Source organism: Ictalurus punctatus, chromosome 19 (assembly GCF_001660625.3).
Source record: "Ictalurus punctatus breed USDA103 chromosome 19, Coco_2.0, whole genome shotgun sequence".
NCBI classification, from domain to species: domain Eukaryota; kingdom Metazoa; phylum Chordata; class Actinopteri; order Siluriformes; family Ictaluridae; genus Ictalurus; species Ictalurus punctatus.
The window spans coordinates 10,495,182-10,517,307 of record NC_030434.2 but is presented as its reverse complement, the minus strand read 5'-3'; the positions used below and the strand labels follow the sequence as shown (position 1 = coordinate 10,517,307).

At 38.4% G+C, this 22,126-nt stretch overlaps 1 protein-coding gene across 3 annotated transcripts; it reads left to right on the top strand.

Annotated features, from left to right (window-relative positions):
• The first annotated feature begins 3,106 nt into the window (after nucleotides 1–3,106).
• On the top strand, nucleotides 3,107–21,027 carry il15ra (interleukin 15 receptor subunit alpha). 3 transcript variants are annotated; one of them, XM_017494384.3, is made up of 7 exons: nucleotides 3,108–3,826; nucleotides 12,627–12,797; nucleotides 16,033–16,056; nucleotides 16,305–16,418; nucleotides 16,533–16,730; nucleotides 19,822–19,903; nucleotides 19,998–21,027. In XM_017494384.3, exons 1-7 carry the CDS (start codon nucleotides 3,760–3,762, stop codon nucleotides 20,179–20,181), a joined length of 840 nt encoding a protein of 279 aa, XP_017349873.1. In that variant the 5' UTR covers nucleotides 3,108–3,759; the 3' UTR covers nucleotides 20,182–21,027. The 3 variants fall into 3 exon arrangements, with proteins under 3 accessions (XP_017349874.1, XP_017349875.1, XP_017349873.1); XM_017494385.3 differs by lacking the exon at nucleotides 12,627–12,797 and having other exon boundaries at nucleotides 3,107–3,826; XM_017494386.3 differs by lacking the exon at nucleotides 16,533–16,730 and having other exon boundaries at nucleotides 3,107–3,826.
• The last annotated feature ends 1,099 nt before the right edge of the window (nucleotides 21,028–22,126 follow it).

Genomic DNA, 22,126 nt, shown 5'->3' with positions numbered 1-22,126 from the left:
AGCCAAGATCAGGAACCTGATTACAGGCTCCCTAAAACTGCACAGCTGAAAGCTGGGGGGAAGCATGGCTTTTCATACACGCCCACTAGCATGGGCGGCTGTGGCTCAGGTGGTGGAGCGGGTTGTCCGTTATTCGTAGGGTTGGCGGTTCAATTCCTGGCCCACACAACTCCACATACTGAAGTGTCCTTGGGCAAGACACTGAACCCCAAGTTGCTCCCGGTGGCATGCTAGCACCTTGCATGGCAGCTCTGCTACCATTGGTGTGTGAGTGTGTGTGAATGGGTGAATTAGAAATGGTGTAAAGCGCTTTGGATAAAAGTGCTATATAAGTGCAGACCATTTACCAAAAGCACTGTGGACATCAACATTAGTAAAGGGACTTGCTGCTCTTTTCAATTGGGTCAGCTTACTGAAAAGAACCAGCTGAAGTTATTGGTCTTGGATAATTGATTACTTAAATTGCTTAATCATTCATACTGAGTCATTAACGTGAATATCTTTTGTGACCTAGTAAGCTGTAAGAGAATGTACATAATTCGGATATGAGGATATGTTTGGGAAAAAGATAAGGTCGGCACCAAAATTATTGGCACTCTTTGTAAAGATGAGTAAAATGGGATATGAAAAGTGAGATAAAAAAGAGAAATCTATTCTATAAATCTATCCATTTATTCTAATGAAATAAAAAGACCATATCAAAAAATATATGAAACCCCTACAGTTATTACTTTGTGCATTTAGTACTTTGTGCAACCTCCTTTTCCCAACATAAGAGCACCAAAGCTTCTATAATGTTATAATGAATTTGAATAGAGCAAGGAATCTGAGAGTACTCCTCAATAAAGAATCTCTCCAGAACCTCAGGGTCCTCGGTCCTCTCTTGTGGACTCCTCTTCAGCTCAGCCCACAGATTTTCACTGGGGTTTAGGTCAGGGAATGGGGTGGCCATAACAAATGCTTGATTCTTTGAATGGAACCTGTTATCTGTGACTCCCCCATAGTGTGTAACTGTGTTATAAACCTGTAGCAATGGCAGTAATTAGTTTCTAAATCATATCTTTATGCATCAATTCAGGGCCTCTGCTTTAAACATAAACATTCATGAGATAAAAGTGATAGAACAGAGACAGTTGGCAGAACTTGCAGTAAACTAATTCATGTTTTATGAGCATATTGTGCAATTGCTGCTATTATTTTAAATAGCTGGGATGTGAAATGTGATGTTGTTGTGGTGGCAGAGAGACTGTAAAAGTGAGTATAACATGTCACTCAGTGTGGTTTTAAATGGAATGTCGTTCCCTGAGGCCAGAACTGTAGAGACATGCATTTTCCGCTCTGCAAAATTCAAGAATGTGAGGAAATGGAGTCGTAAAAATGTATGAATGGCAGAGAAATTCTGAATTGCACAGCATACATATGCATATTATGCAGTAAGTAGTAGGTACTCAATGCAACAAAACTGAGTACACCTTTCACTACTGGGATTCAAATCTTTTCATTTTTTCAATACTTCATATGCCCACCTTTATTTTTGATGACAGACTCAAGCCTCCTTAGCATGGTTGCACAGATTTCTGGAGAGATGTTCTGCTATTCTTCAGAGACAATATTACTTTTCTCTTTAAAATACCCCAAAGGTCTTCAATTGTATCTATTGGATTCAAGTTTGACGACATAATTGGCCAGGTCGTAGTTTTCATGTTTTTCATCTCTAGAAACTCTTTTGGCTGTGTGATTTGCATCATTATCATGCTGGAATATTCCTCACCTGCCAAGAATCTGGAGACTAGGAGTCATTCGACAGCCAGTATTTTGGTATGTCTACAGGAATTCATGATGCCATCTATAAATATTATCTCCCTACACCTTTTGCACTCATGTGACCCCATCTCATCACACTCCCACTGGCACTATGTGAGCTGTGAGCTGTGGTAGTTCTGGCCAGGTTCATGCCAAACATGCTAGACCTCATCTGAGCCGAAGAAATTTATCTTGGTCTCATCTGACCAAAAATTGTACTACCAACATTCATCAGGGTTCTTTTTTATGTTCTTTCACAAAGTTTAATCTAGCAGTTTTGTGCTGCAGAGCATGCAAGAGTTTTTGTTTTTGGACACCGTCCATAGAGGGAGACATTATGCAATCTCCTCCTTGTTCTTGGATGCTGTCCATAGAGGATGAGATTATGCAATGTCCTTCACGCTGTCTGACATTTCACAGAAAATTAGATTTCCATTGATAACCCGTGTCAAGTCTGAAGCACTTATCTGTCTGCTTTTCCGAGCTATATTGTGCAAGTACAGCACTGTCTGTTTCGTCATTCACATTTACATTTCCTTACATTTGGAGGGCAGAGGTGGCTCTGGGTTACTGATCGGAAGGTCAGGGGTTCAAGCCTCAGCACTGCCAAGCTGCCACTGTTAGGTCCTTGAGCAAAGCCCTTAACCCTCAACTGCTCACTTGTACAAATTAGGTAATTGTAAGTCGCTCTGGATATGGTCATCTGCCAAATGCTGTAATGTAATGTATGCAAAGAAAAGAATTTCTTTGTAATGTATATGTGATAACTAAACGTAAAGATAACGAGTCTTTATTATTTTATGAAATAATGAACTTATTTATCTATATAATATGACATACTGGCAAAAACTCCCCTGTAGTACGTCAGTCATCCTACATCTACTAAGTCTACTACAACATTTAGAATATGAAAATGTCACGTAGTTGATTTATTAGTATCCAGTAAACATGTTATGAAATGCGAAAATGTATGGAATTTGATTCTCTATTGGAATGTTACTTGTCTAACCGAAAACTTATAACCTTCCTTACCACTCTGACCTGAACAAGAACACAAATGGATCCCATTAGAAATCCTGAAGTGGTCCTACATGATATTCATGTCTTGTCCTTAGACAATTCCTGTGAATCTTATAGGGAACTGTTCCAAAATATGATATTAAAATCCTGTACAGATTTCTTATTGGAATCCCTGATTAACTTTTTATTATTTTTTTAATTGTTTTTTTTGATAAGGGATGGTAACACGTTGTTTTTCAGGTTTTTCTGCATCCGAGAAATGAAAATCGAAAGTCAAACTGACAAGTCATACACATGAAAACTGGGGTTGAGTTCTCATTCAGGCTAACGTGGGGAAAGCAGTGAAAGCAGCGCGAGACGCCTTTACGGTTAAAAAAAAAGAAGAAAAAAAAGAAAGAAAGAAAGAAAGAAAGGAAGAGTGACGTGAGTGAAACGGAAGCAGTGCGGTTATGTTCCTGTAGCAGCAATAAACGTGGCTCTCGGTTCAAACGGATACTGGTACTTATCATTAATAGGCAAAATGAAGCCCGTGACGGTAGAAAATAAATAAATAATAATCGAGGGTAAGACTGAATATTGACCGCGTGTTAAGACATGCGAATTGTAGTTTTTTGGAGGAATGTTTATATCTAGACTTTGAGCGCATTATAGTATAACTTATGTCCTAAAATGAATTACATGCACAAAGCATGTATGTCGCGTGTGTTTTGTTTCAAGTCTCCTCGTTCAACGACTTAGACATATCTCCAAACAGAAAGCGAAAGTGTTTCTTGCCGAGCCAGGAAGGAAGCAGGCGCGCGCTCGAACGCGCACACACGCACGCACACACACACACACACGCACGCGCACACAGTGACGGTACGTGTGTGTAGTTCTTAAAATGTGTATACAGCCCTGGCAGGACAGTCATACTCGGACAGTCTGGACGCATTGGATATGCGCGCATCCATACTAACCTTCATCTTCATCATCTCTGAATATTCCATCATCACTGGAGGATATGGTAAGTTAGAGCACCTTCCTACAGTAATGTTAGTCAGTCGATGTTATGCTCGCATTTTTATGGATGACTACTTGGCTACTAGACTACTGACTACTAACTAGTCAAAACATTATTTACTGTGTGAACTCCATCCATCCATCCACCCATCTTCTACCGCTTACTCCTTCAGGGAACCTGGAGCCTATCCCAGGGAACATCAGGCACAGGGCAAGTGCCAGTTTATTGTGTGAAGTCAGACTTTAAAATATCATGAATAGCAAACTCATGGGATATTTGGAAAATCACTTCACTCAATCACTTCAAAATCAAAGGGTTCCAGTTAGAACAAAAAAAAAAGGGTTTTTCAGCCTGTTGCCATAGGAGAAGTTTACTCTCAAGTTCTCAAGTAGAGAGCCATGGATTTACTGGTGCTTTAAAGAACCCAGAAATGGTTCTTCACAGCAGTGCCACAAGGAACCATGTTCTCATAAAGAGTTCCTAAGAGTGATGCCAGGAGAAACTTTTCCAGTCCCAGAAAGAACCATATAGGGCTTACTTGAACCTGTTCTGGGATGATACCTTGAAGAACCAATACACTGCTCTGAAGAACCTAATTCTTTTTTTTTTTTTTTTTTGGGTGAAGAGACATTTATTCAATAAAGTTTTTAAACGAGTCTATAGTCTTTAAAAAGCTATACGACAAAGCTTTTCTAGCCATGCACCAGAATTTTGTGGACAATGTTGGAGCAGAAAACTCACTGGGAGAAAAAACATAGACACTTAAAAAGACTTGTACATGTGTGAAAAATGGCGAAATGAGTAAGTAAAAGAATCACAGGTCTACCTGTCAAGAATTGTAAACACCGTGTTCACTTACAGGAAAAGACACACCTGCTTTATTTGACTACTGCATATAGTATGTGTGCAGTTAGGGATTCTAGCTAAGCTGAAACTGATCTACAGTCTCTAATTTCTCTATAATTGTTTTGTAACCAGACATGGAAGGTTTGGGGGGAACCCTAACATTCTGCTATTGTCTGGATGTTCTTAGCTGGTGGAATTTTCTCAACCCTAATGTAGTCAATGTACAAATTAGGTGTACTGAGACATCACTGTACTTTTTTTCTTTTCGTTTTTTAATGAAGCCAATTTTGTAGGCCACTTTATCTTAACTGCCTTTCAACTTCATAGTTTCTCCTTCGCTTTTCTTTTTCCATGTGCTGATTTGGTGATTTATGCGAACTTGTTCAACACAGCAGAAAAATGGCCAAACCCACTTCCCGTAGTCTCGTCAGCCAGCGGGATCCTGTGGCTTTTAACGTGACTGCACCCCACTGCTGCAATAATAGACATAATTTGATTAAAGTTGAAGGAAAATAAAGGAAAATCAGTAAGGTTATCTGATACTTGTTCCGTTTTAAAATGAAGCCCTGGCTGTGAAAGTTTCAGTATCAACAAAATGAAACCATGAGAGATAATGCAGGTAAATAAACGATGTGATATGCTATGATAAAAGGTGTCTGATTGGTACATTTTTTAAAAAACCCAAAAAAAGCACATACCATTGTGGAGATTTGCACTGTTATAGGCACAGTGAAAACACCACTGACAGTGACATAATGGAAGACATACTGGTCCAATTGGGGATTTCTTACTTTTTGTTAAACATTCTATATGCAAGCTCTTGCACCTATGTTTTCTTTTACTATAAAGCCATTGAGCACACTAAATCTTCAGAAAACGCATAACAGGTAAATCACCAGACATGAGACTGAAACTCCTGTCTGTCGGACATGAAACAAAAAATATATAGACAAGCTACATCACAGTGACTCTGTTAAAACTATATCTGGACCAGGGCCCTAGCTACAGACTATATACGAAATGTGATATTTTCTCTACAGCTTAATGAGATGTCTCAGTAATAATGTGAGAGATTCATACAAAATACATTCTTAAAAAGGTCCATCTTTAAGAACATTAAAATCATTCGCTGCAGTGGTAAATGTGCATACATAAATTCAAGCTATAAGTGTGAGCTATGTGCGTGTCATGGAAATACCCAAACTGTGTCATTTCCACACTTCTTCTAAGAATTAACCAAAAAAATATATGTTTTAACATCCATCTCTGGTGATGAGCTCACACATGGATGAGATCACTCACTGTTCACTTTATCTCTGTGTAATTCTTGGTAATTTTCTGAGTAATGATTTGTTGTTAAGAGTATTAAAAGCTTAATATTTTGCCCTTTTGGCCTCATGTAGAGCTAGCGTGAAGCACTTTGTTCGCATAGCTGAGCTTTTACTACATCTACTATTTCATCTACTATTTGGCACACAAAGAGATTCTATCTTAGAATAGAATGTAAATTGACATCGAATGTGATATTTTCATTCCAGTATCTAAAACTTCTTTTAGCGGCGCGACATGGAATTCTATCCATCATCAGACCAGTGAATTAACTTTTCAATCTATGAATCATTCTACATGTCAAGCACATTCTTGTGTAAAATTGTCCGTCTCTGGTGATGAGATCACAAGTGGACCCAGATGTGAATGCAGTCAAATGTGTCTACTTCTCTGACATACAAGACCGTTTACATGAATGTTAAATAAACATCTCTGTATAGAAAGTTTCAGTAGATCAGTGATTATACATTATTTGTCAAATGCATTTCTAATCTGTTTACCTCTACATGAATAACTTGGAAAAACGTTACTATCAAATGTTTAAGAATGATATATTTACAATGGGGATTGTTGAGTATAATTCTAGCATCATCCACATTAGTCTCTGTCTCATCACCTGAGGAGAAAGTAGATTTTTACCTCAGGTTCACATTCTCTTTATTCTCTTTTCACTGTTTGTACAGCTAACACAAGTGGGGGGAAAAGTCCCTGATTAATTCAGTCTGTTCTGTTGAGAAAATATCTTCTTAATGTCTTTTAGTGCATTTTGACAGCTTATACTAAGGACTGAGTCAGGGCTTGTTTGTGAGCATAATCAAGCTTGATTGCACAATCACATATGTCACTTTTGTGCCCACAGGGTTCTAGGTTCTTCTGGGGGTTTTTTTTGTAGTTGTTGTTTTTGTGTGGGGCCTTTATGGTACAGACTCGGAGCCGGGTGCAAGTGCAGGCAAGATGACAGTTTATTAGAAGGCAGACAATCCAAAACTTAAAGCAAACTCAGCGTGAATAACAGTCTAGGGTCAAGCAATCAGCAAACAGAGAGGCAAAACAGTAATCAATAACATGGGCAAAGATTAAAACCAGGTAATGACAATGGCAATGACAAGACACAAGGGAAACTGAGCAATTACTTCGCAGTAATGCTGTATCAAAAAGAGGTTTATATAGTGCACAGTGATTAGTGTGTGAATGAGAACAGTATGTGCGTTTGTGTGTTTTGGGAAGGGGAGTCCAGGGCACCCATGTTTGTAGGCCGCTGTGTATGCACTCTGGGTGGTTAGCATGGAAGTCTCTGTAGAGGTTGGGATCCAGAATGTTGTGTGCTGGTATCCAGCATTGTTCTTCAGGAACGTGCCTTCCCACTCAATGAGGTACTGCAGCACTCCTTGTAGACAGAGTGAGTTCAGGATATTTTTCCCTGATGTAGGCTGGTTGGCCTTCAATCTCGAGGGGGAGCGGTGGGGTCATGACTGATTGGTCCGTGCTGAGGGGGCTTGAGAAGGGACACATGAAATCTGGCGGCTTTTCACCAGGGTCGGGAAGGTCCAGCTTGTATGTGACTTGTTTGAGTATCTTGAAAGGACTGGTGTATCGGGGACTTTTAAACAACAACAGTGGTAGTGGTATCTCAAGACATCAATTACAGCCATTTGCTAGCTTACAATCCTTAGACATATCATGTAAAAAAAATTATATGTATAAACAACCACACTTACAACACGGCATATCTGAGAAAAGAAAGAATATAAAACTCATCCTAAGTAGACGAGAATGCAAGACACCAGAGTTATTCACTGAGCATCTTCAAGAAAGGCCCAAAAGCCGTTGATGTAGGTCCCAAGTTAATTTTTCCAACGGTAAAAGAGTAGCGGCCTGACTCGTCCACATACTGACTGAGGGCGTCTGTTGGGTTGACTGTAACAATAGTATATATTTCTTTGCCAAATATATGCAAAAATTCAATACACACTCTGTCACAATCAAGACACAGATCAGTTTTACAATTCAAAAGGTATACATTTGGAAACAGTGCAAAAGTCTTCCCAATAATCTTTTGTGTAATTTTGTGAATCTCTTTCTTGTAAGCTTTGATCTTATCACAATCCCAAAACACATGCATGACCGTGCCAATGTCTGCCTTACATTTGTGAAGTATTGGGGAATTCTTTGTGGAGGCGAACTGGTGTTAGATAAGTCCTGTGGCCGGGCGGCTGTGGCTCAGGTGGTAAATGTGTGCTGTGGCTTTGGATAAAAGCACTATATAAGCGCGCCATTTACCAAATAAAAAATTTTGTTCGTGGGCTGAAACTGAAGCACTCTTAGAGAAAACACAGATAGCCAATCCTCATCGCTGGAATAAGACCCGATGTCCTTTTCCTATGATATACTCTAAGAGTCAAAGATTGAAGGACCAACATTAGACAGCATTATATAGAGAGCAGAGATCTTCCTCTTAAGAGTAGATGAGGAGGACAGTAGTTCTTCCATTTCAGTAAGATCAAATATTACCTTCTTTTATTTGTGACTCTATGAAGTGTCATAGTTGAAGAAATTTATAAAAATCATTACTTGGCAAATTGAATTCCTGTCTTAACAATTGAAATGACCTCATTTGACCATTATCAAATAAATGACCTAACTCCAGCACTCCTCTCAACCTACAGGTCTGAAGACAGATGTTCTGTATCAGTGAGGAAGATCAGGGTTGTACGCAATTGGAGATTTAAGAGAAACCTTATTTGGAATGACTAAATACTCCGTAACATCCTTTCACACCAGAAGAGTATTTGCCACTATAGAAATGTTAGTCAGAGACTGATAACATCGTTGTCACGTAATGGAGGCGCAGACAGAAGCAAGTGCAAGTTAGGTATTTTAATCCAGAAACAACAAGTCCAAAGGATAAGGCAGAAGACAATAATCATGAACATGCAGAGGTCAGGCAATCAGGCAAACAGCATAAACAGGGCAGGGCAAAGAGACAAAGTCATAAACGTAAGCAAGGTCAAAACACCAGAATAAACAGCGATGGTATAAGGCTTGGTAACAAAAGAGACAAGGTAACTGAGCATATACTTCACACAGAGTGAATGCATAGAAGGTCATTTTAAACTGTGGTTGTGTTTGTGCTGTGTATTGGATTCAGGTGTGTGATTAGAATGAAGGTGAGTGTTCTGGGAATTGCGGTCCATGGCGGCCATGTTTGTAGGCCGCAGTGCAGGATGAGAATTGTAGTCACTGGTTTGCTATGATATGACAGTGACTCTGGGTATTTGGCTAAAGCTTGCCGCGTCGTTTTATGTGCGTATGACGTCATAGGTAGGTAGTCAGATTGGGCAAACCTTTTACTAACAACATAAGTGAAAGTGGTTAGGCTATTAGAACACTTGCTACCTACATCCCACTGCTTTGCCGCAGTTAGTCAAAATATTGTTAATACATGTCCATCCATCCATCCTCCTTTTCAGGGTCACAGAGAAACCTGGAGCCTATCCCAGGGAGCATCGGGCACAAGGCCGGGTACACCCTGGACATGGTGCCAATCCATCACAGGGCACACAATCACACACACAAATACACTACGGACACTTTAGACACGCCAATCAACCTACCATGCATATCTTTGGCAGGGAGAACAGGGAGAACATGCAAACTCCGCACACACAGAGCCGCAGGAATCGAACCCCCAACTCAGGCGGTGTGAGGCGACCATGCTAACCATTAAGCCACCATGCACCCTGTTAGTGCATGTATATTAAAAAAACACAAATTTTCTAAAACTCGGTTGCGCGTAACGCGAGTTACAGGCAGTTTTACCAAATATTAAAAAGCTCTTAAAGCTGCAACATGGCATAATTACAGTTATGTCTAAAGGTATGTGTATTTTTCAACCTTAAACATTTCCCCCATTTAAATTTATTTAATTGCAAGAAAGTTTCACCATAACACTGCCAGACTGTACCACAGCTTCAGCTTCTTGATCTGGGAAATTGCTTTATATTATTCAACACATTATGCTGACTTTTTCTGATATAAATCCTAGTTGTGTTTTGTGAAATTTGTATACCATCTTTGTTGAATATGACAGTATTATGCTTTTTTTTGCTAGTCAGCATTTCTGTTTTCTGTGTACTAATTCAAGCTGTGGTCCTGTGATATAAATGTGCACGCAACATTTAGGGAGTAGGATGTTGTCATATACAAAGGAAAGGATGTGGTTAGCTAAGGATGTTCGCTAAAAATGATGCGAGCCCAAAATTAACTTAATGCACAGCTACCAGCCAACAGCAGGAGAGGAAAAATAGCAAGTGTTACCGATGTGAAATGTGGATTCAATAATGAAAAACCGAATGAAACTAGATGAGCAGCGGTACCCTGAATCACTCGGCGTTATCTCATCTGGAGTCTTTATGGGTTTTGGAGAATACAAAGTAAAATGGTTGCAGTGAACTAGGTTTACTTTTATCAGTAACACCGTCAGTGCTAGTGTTTGATTTTCTGCGCATTGCAGTGACATTATGTGACAGCCAGGACTTTTTAGCTTCACACAAGTACAGATGAAATTATTAACTTCAAGTTTATTTGAGAGGCTGTGCTATGTATGTGCTGGTCTAAGACACTCATGGTGCACACCTTGTTAATAATGCAACAACAAAAAAAGAAATATTGGGGCAACACCTCGTGATTTTTTTTGGGTGCAGTTTAAAGGCAAGTGCTTGTGTTTAAAGGCAAGTGCTGATTTGTCATCAGTCACTATTAAAATGCTGATTGTTTTTTTAATGACTGTTAAATAAGCATTAGATTAAGATTCCTAATCATCTTAGTCTCCTACAGTGTCAGCGCTAACATTTTCATGACTAAACACATTCAACGTTATTTTTAGGTGTTTGACAGATACAAAACATTTCTTGTTGTCACGATTTCCCCTCGCACAAAGCGCTGGAGCCTGCAGCGTGATCTGAAACTCTTGAGCTTGAAGCGTGAGCGGGTTTTTCAGTGTTTACTTATGAGATGTGTTTTGTTATGGTTTATGTCCTGGCTCCGCCCCTGTATTGACATTGGCTGTGTCCCTTATGTGTCATCAATATATTCAGCTTTTTTGTCTTTCACCCCTGTTTGCATTTATGATTTAAACCCCTCATGTCTCATTGTTCGTCGTGAAGTCTGGTGTGTAGGTTTTCACTCAGTGCCAAGCCTTTGTTTCTCGTTTCCATACCATAGTTTTGATCCTGTTGTCATCCTTGTTATTCGAGTTTGTTTTGCCTAGTTTTATGCTCATTTGCCGATCACCTGACCTGTTGCCCTTTTATTACCATGCCTTTGCCCTTCTATTTTTATTTGTCTGCCTATCTCTAATAAAGCTATTATCTGCACTTGCATCCGTCTTAGCGTCCATTACGTGACACCTGTTGATTAATTCACACTTTTGATTGAACCTGATGTATTATACAACAGTCATACTCAAATTAAACTTTGATCAAGAAAAATACTCTATAGTACCTGTAGAACAAATCCGAATCATAATATCAAGCTCAGAATCCAAAAACAGGTTAATGGTCAGATGATGCAGCAGAAAGGGTCAGGATCACTGGTATCTCAGGTGCAGCATGTGCATAATGTCAACTTTGTTACCGAAGACTATGACGAAAAATGCTTGTCAGCCACCTCTTTTTCCGTGACGAGACAACACCGTCATTAAACACTAACTGTAACTGTAACAACATGTAATATTGTTGACAAAAAAGATGCGACTAAAATGTAGTTTAAAAAATAAAAACTTCACCAAAATCTCCCTTAATTTTCATCGACAAAAATAGAGGAGACAAAATATTATGGACTGTTTTTGGGGGGTTTTTTGGTCCGAAAGAGAGTTCCGCACATAAGGGTAGCGGGAATGTACTGCGTGTGGCTAAGCAATGTTGACTTTCCTGATTGGCCATAATACCTACTGGCTGCAGCCAATGGGAACGCTTCTCTATCAGCGCGCCTCCTCACAGGACCAATTAGACCACCTTATGCAAGTTAACAGACGCTGCGTCCGAAATCGCGTACTACCCTACTACACACTAGGCGAAAAGCAGTACTCCAGTGGGGTAGTATGTCCGAATTCTCAGTAGGTGACAAATACCCGGATGGCGTACTGCTTCTGGCAAGATTTTTCGAAACTCCCATAATGCAATGGGACCGGTGCGGATGAGCTCAGAAAAAAATGGCGGAAGACAGCGCGTCGGCTCTTCTTAAATATTAAACTTTGGTTAAACAGGACTTGTTTAACAATACTCAAATAAATTGTTAACTTGAAGGTTTACACAAGAAAACAGTTGTCACAGCCTTTGAAAGCTTTTTTGTGATCTCCATCATGCCTTAACCGGCCAAGCTACCGGCAACGAATTTACCAGGGGTCCACTTGCTGGATAACTTTTTGAGAGTAGATCCAGTGAATAATTTATCAGAGTGTAACCATAATTACATTTCAGTTACTTCAAAACTACGAGTCATATTCATAAATCATAACGATATGATCTCATGGCTTAGCATTTATACATTTATGCAATATAAACACGTGTGTATGTGTGTCTGAGTTTGTATTCGTGTTTGAAGTGTTTTATTCCTTTTTTTCTTCTAGGAAATTGTGGGAATCCTAATGTGATCGATAATGCAGAGATAAAAACAAATGTCACTGTTCAGACTTTCCGCATGCCTTGTAAAGAAGGATATGTGAGAAAAGCTGGAACTTCCAACTTCTTCAAATGTAAAGAAAGCAAATGGATCAACGAGCCTCCTCTAATATGCATACGTAAGGGACTTCTACTCAACAATGCATTTGCTCATAATGGTGTGTTATGATATGTGTGTATTAGTTAGGCCTTGCTGGAACTTTTCCTAGCATGCTATCTAACAGTGTATCACTCCACAGCAGTTCTGAACACTGCAGCATGTTTTTACTTTTAGACATATTTTAACTTTGTTTTGTTTCAGTCTTGGGGTTCCGCTATATCACAATTTGTATTTAAAAATAAATATAGTATCACAATAGACCGAATAGACATTGATCTAAATGCAAGCTATGTGTAGATACCTACATATTGTCTTCAGCAGTTAGACAGTTAGACAGATAATTGACATACTTTTAAAATTGTGTTATGCTTTTGTTTAGCTTTATGTCTTAATGTCCTGCTTGGACACACACTGTACACTGGAATTTGCAGGGAAGATTGGACTCCCTAGAACTAGAGGATGCCATTTACTAGAATAAATATCCGATGCTACACAGTGTCACTTAACCCCAAATGTAGAAATGGTGAAAATTAGATTTCAAGATCCGAGTCCAACCGCATCATGATGGATATTTTGAAAGCCAGTATACAAACGGAAATTATTAGGCATGTTTCCATTTTACTACGGCATGTAACTATTCAACAACTTCATCAAAGCATAAGATTCATTCACTGTTTGAGGAAACCACAGGTTTTAGACATCATTTTGGGCAGACTGATGTTTTTCCACTGCGTCTTTTAAACTGGATCCTTACCCAACTTGATCTATACAGGCAGCCTAGGCAAGATTGAAATAAATAAATAAATAAAATATTTCTATGTAGTTTTGGTTTCTTAAAGATTACTTTTCAAAATATGTTAAGTGCAGAAACCCCCAATTTTGGCCAAAATTTGACATTTCAGAAACAGGAATAGGTTTTCCCAGTCTAGCACACATTTTAAAACAGGGGTGGGGAACTCATTTGGAGTAGGGAGCCACACTGGCTAAAATATCCCCTTAGGCGAACCGAGAACAATCACAACAGTTAAATTGAACTTGACACTTATTTATCACCCAAAATGGAATTCTGAGGTAAATTTTCATATCACAGCCAAACATTTTTCGTAGCGTTTTTTCACCACGTTTTTTTTGTGTTCACACCCAGCCATTAAACTGAATGAAAGTGCAAATTCACTCCCTGACAGTAGATGGAGTTTATTGAAAAGCAGAAATACCCCGGTGCACAAGGTGGCGTTCACAAGTTTCTGTTTCTGACACTTGCTTATCACTGAGAAGAAGAAGAGAGCCAGTATTTACGTCTTTAAGCCGTTCACACACTTTTTGCGAACTGGTTAAAGCACGTATGCACTTTTCCGAAATGTAAGGTATTCGGTGATTCGGCCACTGCAATAAATACTTCTTAAAGTTAAATCCTTAAAGTTCTCATTTTAAACAATATACTCTTTTTAAATAAGTAATCATTTGAATTAATTCAAAGTCACAGCAATAGCATTCACATACTTATGTTAAGATCCAAATTATGTTATTTTTTTAATCTAATATATTTTGGGAGGGGGTGGGTATGAGGCAGTTATTGGTGTGCCCAAAAATGTTAATGTTCCTGCAAATTGATGAAGTGTTGACTATGAATAGTCTTTTTTGTGGTCAATATGATAATACAACGGCTCAATAATGGCGCACTTAGCAATTTGAATAAGAATACTTATATGCAAATATATGTGCCAGGTGCAAAATAAATACAAAGGACTATCAATCAGCAGATTATCATTTGCAGGGAAGAGACAAAGAAACAAACAATACTATTTAGTGTAGAAAACAACACTGAAAGAATTAAATGGATCACTTAGACTATATGCTTGCATTTCAGTGTCATCAAAAAATAGCCACGACATAATAAATACACTTCCACTGACAGCCATTGGGCCGTTAAACAGACCGTTTGTCCTTGCTGTGAAAATCGTCCTGGTGTGAACAGGGCTTTAGGCTAACACACAACATGAAGGTTAAAACGCATACAAGACCAGACCTATCATTTCACCACATCACACTGAAACTATCATTTAAAAGAACTTCATCCTCAGTTTTAATGAAATTTTCATTTCAAGGAAAAGACCGCCACTTGCTGGGAGCAAATTAAACAAATTGGTTTTTTATTTATTTCCCAGAAAAAAAGAGTCTGTTGTGAATTTTTCTTGGAATATAAGGCATTCAGGATCCACCTTCCGTTTCTTTGAAAGAGACATTTTCACATACCCACATTTTCACCCTACGTTTGAGAGATTACAAGTAACCTTTAGCAACAGTAGGCACGTATAGCCTAAGGATGATGACTAGAGGACCTTTAGTGGATATATAAGTAACTGCATCTGGGTGTGGATAATTCTTTACATTTCCATTACATCACTGCCTTACACGGGCCGCATGGAATCATCAGGCGGGCCGGGTATGGCCCATGGGCCATATGTTTTGCATACAGCTGCAATCAAAATTATTCAATCCCCATTGCAAATCAGGTTTATTGTCAAAATTTACAGACTTTCTGCTGTTTGCAATGAACAAATCATTGCACACAGCTAAGCCTTGGTGGAATTTGAGGTATGCTTGGGATCATTGTCCTGTTGTATGGTCCATTGATGCAATGAACAAATCATTGCACACAGCTATGCAATGATTTGTTCATTGCATCAGTGGACTGTCGAACAGGACAATGATCCCAAGCATACCTCAAATTCCACCAAGGCTTAGTTGCTGAAGAAGTCCTGGAAGATTCTACAGGGCCATCACAATAACCCAAGAATATTATTACTGATCTATTTCAATTGATTTTGTTTGATTTGTTCATTGCAAACAGCTGAAAGTCTGTAAATGTTTAATAATTAAGGGTTGAATAATTAGGGGCCAAGCACTGAAGCATTTGCACTAACCTTTCAACCTCTTGGCATACAAATAAATGCCTCTCTTCTGTTCATTTCCGATTCAAACAGCTGGGCTTCTGAACCTATCTTTTATTCATTCATGTATATTCTATTTCTCCTCTTTGTGTTCTTCAGGCTCTGAATTGCGCTTCTTTGCCTTTGGTGCTTGGCCCCTTTAAACACTGCTTGCAGCTTTAATTTTGATTGCAACTGTATGAGAAACAATGACTGATATTATGATTGTGATTGTACAGTTAGATTATCCTAATAAGCCATCTATTCTTTTTCTTTATGTGACATCCTGTATGGCATTCATGTTTGAATATGTGTGTCCTGCAGGTGATCCAACACGGCCACTTCCAGGTGAGTCATCTTCCTTTGTAACCTTATTTCCTGTCTAAATTTCTTTTACATTTGAATTGGATTTAAATCCTGCAACCGTCTCTTACTGCCTTAAGCTTAATAAATTTAAATAGATTTCTGGGACAGCAGATTTGGAGTACATTCACATGTTCTTTCTCCCTCTCTATCTGTATCACTTAACTTTAGTAAAAATACTACACATTCTGAAAACCCATGACTCATGTTGAATGTTATATATTATATTACAGTTGCAACCACATTGATCAGCACTTCTCATTCACCTGTCACTCTGTCATGGTTCAGTCCAACACCAAAGACACATCCCACTACTACAGAACCAGAAAGCATTTCCACAACAACTGGTATGTATGGTTTAAGAACTTGCGTGGGTTTCCGCGTTGTATTCGTTTCCGTGTATCAGTGTGTTTGCATGGGGCTTTTCTGATATTTTCTTGTATGATACGCTCCTACGACAGGGAAAATTGTCTTCACAACAACACACACAGCTTCCACAACATCATCGACGTCCTACCAAAGCTCTCAGAGGACCACAACAATGGAGGAAACACCTCTGGCAACATCCCTTACGGCTAGAATTACAGCTTCAACCACAACTGAGAAAGAAAATCTGACCACAGTATCCTCATATACCCCTAGCAGCATTTCAAGCAATGGTCAGCATGAATTAAAAGAAACAAACGCACTAACACATATAGATTGTCTTTATCCAGGTTTAACTCAGCTAATACTGTAGTCTAACCTGATAGCTGAAAACCGGCGTCATAGTCCAAAACAATGCGATTGTTGTTTTTTTCAAGTGGAATCTAGACTGGGTGGTCATTTTATCGGGTTCACCTACCATATGTTACTTTGTATAAATATAAATGCATACAACATTTATATATGTGAACAAACACCACCAAAGCACCAAAACTCATCAGATATTATATTACATATAATATTATATTATATTATATTGGGTGTTGGATCCTTCTCATTATGGCAGTGGCACTATACAAGTTTCAGCATCATTATATAAAGTGTTTTTATAATACAAGTTTCAGCATCATTATATAAAGTGTTTTTTTGCAACAAAAAAAATTATAATTAACAACAATTAACATGAGTCGTAGTTGTAAAACCGAGTCCATGGGGAATCCAGGAGCTCCCACAAATCTACGGTCCAAACTATTTTGGATTAGTTTACTCTCACTTTTGAACTCACCTATTTCCTGATAACTCTCATTTTCATCCGTGTATTTATACCAGTTTATTCACTACTTATCATTGCGAGGTTTTTCCATGACAGTGTACATTTCTGTTTTGTTTTGTTATTCCTGGTTTTTTCCAGGAGGCAGAGCGTATACTTCGCGGTAAGCGTGTGAACTAGGAGTCAGTCCCTGCATCCCAGTTGGCACACTTATACTATGTACTAAAAGTATGTGCTCTTTTTGTGAAGAAAAATCACATACTTTTGAGTGTGTGGTAAAAGAGTATGGAAGTACTGGTACATACTAACAGGAAGAAATGTAACGGAAGAAAACCTTGTTGCCTGGAAGAGAGCGCTGTCACACTCCTTGCCGCATTTCAGCTTTTCTACATTCGTTATTCCTTATATAATTTATACTATATAATTGAATTAACTAAATCCCTTGATTTATTTTTCCACATTTCATTTAAACTTCACAAAACTCATCAACTCTCGCATAAGGAGTTCTGGGTAGTATTAGTTTGAAAAGTGTCCATGGAGCCACACTTTGAAAATCTATCGGAAATAGTAGACCATCCAGGTACCTTTGGGATACTCCTTTCTACATACTACGATTTGGGACACACTAATTCTCATCTTGGATACTATTTAGTATGTATAGTAGGCGATTTGGGATGCAAGGTTTATGTTCTGTGATTTGTTTGACTGGATTCAGGTGTGTGTAATCAGAATGACGAGTTCATGAGTGCTGGGTATTGTAGTTTGCAGCAGCCATGTTTGTAGCCATAGTGTTCTCTGGGAGTTGTAGTGTCATGCCAGTTATGGTGTTGATGTGACACTTCTGCATTTCCCTTTCATTTTGATTGGCATGCACTGCTCTGCATGAAGTTCAACCCTTGCCCTAGTATCAATAGTTGGTCTACTGAATTGCATTGAGTGCTACCAGCATCCACCTTGTGACAAATTCCTGTGAGGGTCTGCTACCCGCTGTGCCACCAGATTATTATTAGTAGTAGTAGAAGTAATAGTAGTAGTAATGGTTATTATTATTAATAATAATAATAATTATCATTAGTAGTAGTAGTAGAAGTAATAGTAGTAGTAGTGGTTATTATTATTATTATTATTATTATTTTGATTATTATTATTATAGTCACAGATATTATCGTGACAACTTTATTGCCTTGACATTTTGGTTTTATTTCCATTAATATTTCTTTTTAATTGTTGCTCTACTGAATTTCATTTGTATTAACAAATCAACCAGACTGTATTTCAGTTGTACTGTGCTTGTTTAATGTATGCGTGTTTTAATTGCCTGCTGGTGTCTTTTGAGTGCACCGTATCAAATTCCTGTTTTAGGAATTGCCTGATCCACTTGAACCAGCACAACACACACTAACATGTCAGTGTCTCTGACATGGCAAAAATGAGCCAACAACCAAACAATATATGATCAGTGGTGCACCTAAAGGTGTTTCTACGGATGGCCAGAGAAGAGTGGGGCCGGCATACTGCACAGCAATAGATGGTGTACAGGCAGAAATCGTAGACACATTCAAGACATAGCCAAAATAGTTTTCTGTGCTCATTAAACATGTTCGATCTGTGCAGGGTGCACTCATTGACCCCAGGAAATCGAGAAATAGTGATCTTAAGTGTTGTATGTAATTACTTCAAGGGATAGTGCTAACCTTCCTTACAGGTATTTTTAAGATGAACAATGACTGAGGAAGAACAACTGATAGTCAGGGCCCTGTCTCACTATTCCATTTGCCTAGTCTGGCTTTCTGTTTGGTCCAGCTTGGTTTGACACTGAGCGAATCGAGAGCGCAAAATAGAATGTGCTGGAAGGGATGTGGCTCAAAACCTACTTGCGAAAGTCTTTCCTACATCAAAAAAAAAAAATGCAAACAAATGTTTTTTGATTCTGGAAGTAAATCGAGAACGGTGCTAAAAATGAATACATATGAATTAATAGTTTTGAAAACAGTAATTTTGTAGCATTTATCATTTCTTTTCAGAGTACAGTTAAAGCAGCACTTAAACTCTGTCTTCATCGAGTCATTCTACATCTTGTACGTCAGTTTAGCAGCTCACATACTTCCTGCAGTTGTTCTGTGGTTTGAGTATTATATTTGATTCTGCTTGTGATTCCTGCCCAAGTGAACAACACAGAGGGCATAAAAACATGATGACTCAATTCGAACAGACTAAATACTGCATATGTAAATGCACCCTCAGTTACTTCAGCGTTCAGACAGATATGCTTGTGTTTTTCTTTGTTAATTCACTCAGATTGGCAGGCACCCACTTCACGTTTTTACGAAAACACGTTCAGCAGCACACCACTGCCTCACACAAGCTCTCACTCTCTTTTTCAGGAGTTGCTGGCAATAAGTCTCATGAAATTGCTACTGAACTGGATAGTTATAAGTGCCTCCAGATCTGTGATAATCCCTCATCTTTCATTTTTTATGCATGTGTCTGACCTCCCAGTATCTCCTTGCTTCTATTTCTGATCTCTAATTTCTCTCTGTTTTGTTGATGTTTAGCCACAAAGGGCATCACTGCAGGGAGTATAATACTTGTCATTATTGCTGGCTTGGCAGCAGCCATTCTTTTTTGGCGTAAACGGTAAGGTTTCAAAAATCTATGCAATGTAAATCAACATAGATGTCTTATCGTACATTGCCGAACTCATTGTCTTGTCTCTGTTACTCTCTCTTAGTTCAAAGCTACGGAGCACTTCCCATCCTATAGAAATGACGATCCAGAATCCTGACTCAGATCAGCCTTTAATAATGGCCTCCCCTATCACGATCAGCTGTCCTCCAGACTCTGTCCAACCTCTATTCACTCCTTTTGAAGACTCTCCTAAGGGCATATATGCAAATGTTCCCCTGTCTGCCTAAAATGCGGACCAGGGCAAGTGATATAGAAATTATTTCATGTGTGGCCAACAGCGTTATGATCAAAAAAGCCATGTGTACAATAAAAATGCAGTATACATTCTTGAAACAATGAAAACTACATGAAAATGAATGACAGGATTTAAAAAATTATACTTCTGAGCATCCTTCAGTGTAATGGGCAGTTTTATTCTAATATTTTCCAGCTCATTTTGCTCATTTCTGCACAGGTACAGTTTTATTTGCTTTATCTGTGTTGCATGGCATGTGTATGTGCTCTCAGTAACTTGTCAGAGATATGTGTTCACTTAAAGTGCAGAAATGGCCTTTAATCTAATGAATTATGGAACGTCATTCATATTCAGGTAATATTTTGGTATTTTATATTTTATTTTAAGTTTTTTTTGTGCAGTAAATATTGGATACAGGTAGCTTTTTATCTTGTTAAACAGGCAGTAATGATTTTTTTTTATTTAAAAAAAAAAAATATATATATATATATAGGGTTATATTGACCCTATATAAATATATAATAAATGTGCTGTGGCATTTATTATGCAGCTGTAAACATTAACCAATATGAACATTTTTGGTTTATATTGGTTAATATTTTGGCTGTTCGACCTGAGGAGTTTAATAATTAGTCTTTGTGCCCTAGCAGACTGTTTGATATGGAAAAAAAAAAAAAAAGAATATGCATTGATGTGCTTGCTTTAAGTTTATTTATATGCATGTACCATGGAGAAATCGTTGTAATATTATTCTTGTACATAATCATATATTTTCAGAAAAAGCATGAGCAATCTTATGATTTCAATGTTAAATAAAATCATTACACCATACAACGGATGTGGCTGACTGCCCGACTCATATTTACTGAAATTTTTTGTCTACATGATAATGAAGAAGATTCTGTGCCAGAGCAAATTGTAACCATAGCAGTGAAAAATGTGTAATGCAATCATTAATGCAACTGCTTTTCATTTATGACATGTGGATACATGCCACAGTGAAAAGCCAATTATTCAGTGCATTGTGACTGTATGTCACTTGATCTCTTTAAGGAGAAAAAAAAAAAAAAAAAATACCAGCACAGGATTGCTTTTTAAAAGTAAAATGCTGAATTTGTGTCAGAAGTGAATGTGAGCCACCTTTAAAAGCCATTCACACTGCTGCACCATATTTCACTGTAAGATTCAGCGTAAGATGAAATGCATTAAACACCATGGTATTGCTTTTTTATGAATCATATACTGACTTTGTGTCGGAAATGACAATAATCAGTCGTATAATAATATACGACTGGTAAGAGTTTGGAAATAATAAGTGGTTTCTCGGAAACTGTAAGGCCCTAGATGGTTGCAATCAGTTGTAGATGTTCTATACTTTCTTGTGAGTATGCGCACACGTGCGAGACTGAGACTGAAACAGTCTATATCAATTTCTGCACAGACACTATAATTCCAGTCAATTCCAGTTGTTTTCCTAATAACAAACCCTGGATCACCAAGGGTGTGAAGGAACTACTGAACAAAAAGAAGCAGGCTATCAGAAAGACAGATGAGGAACCGATGAGGAGCAAAAGAACAACCTTGGGGGGGGGGGGGGGGGATCTAGAAAGTGCTCACGAGCCGAATTTGTTCTTCAGTAGGTTCAACATGACACCCTTATCCGCATTACTATTTCAGCTTTATTTCACCTATATGTCAGAATTATAGCTAACAAGTTAACTCTGTACAACGTTCAGGCTGCTGTATAAAACTTTCCAACTGCCCAAGCAGTAGGTGACAGGTTGTCTCGTTTCTGGTCTTATTTTATGCCTACGCCTACGCTTGCATGCTAGACTTCTAGACAACTAGCGGCCAAGAACTACATGTGGCGAACCACATTTACTAGTTTCCAAGGACATGGAACAGTACAACATTTATTATTCCACAGTTTTAAATAA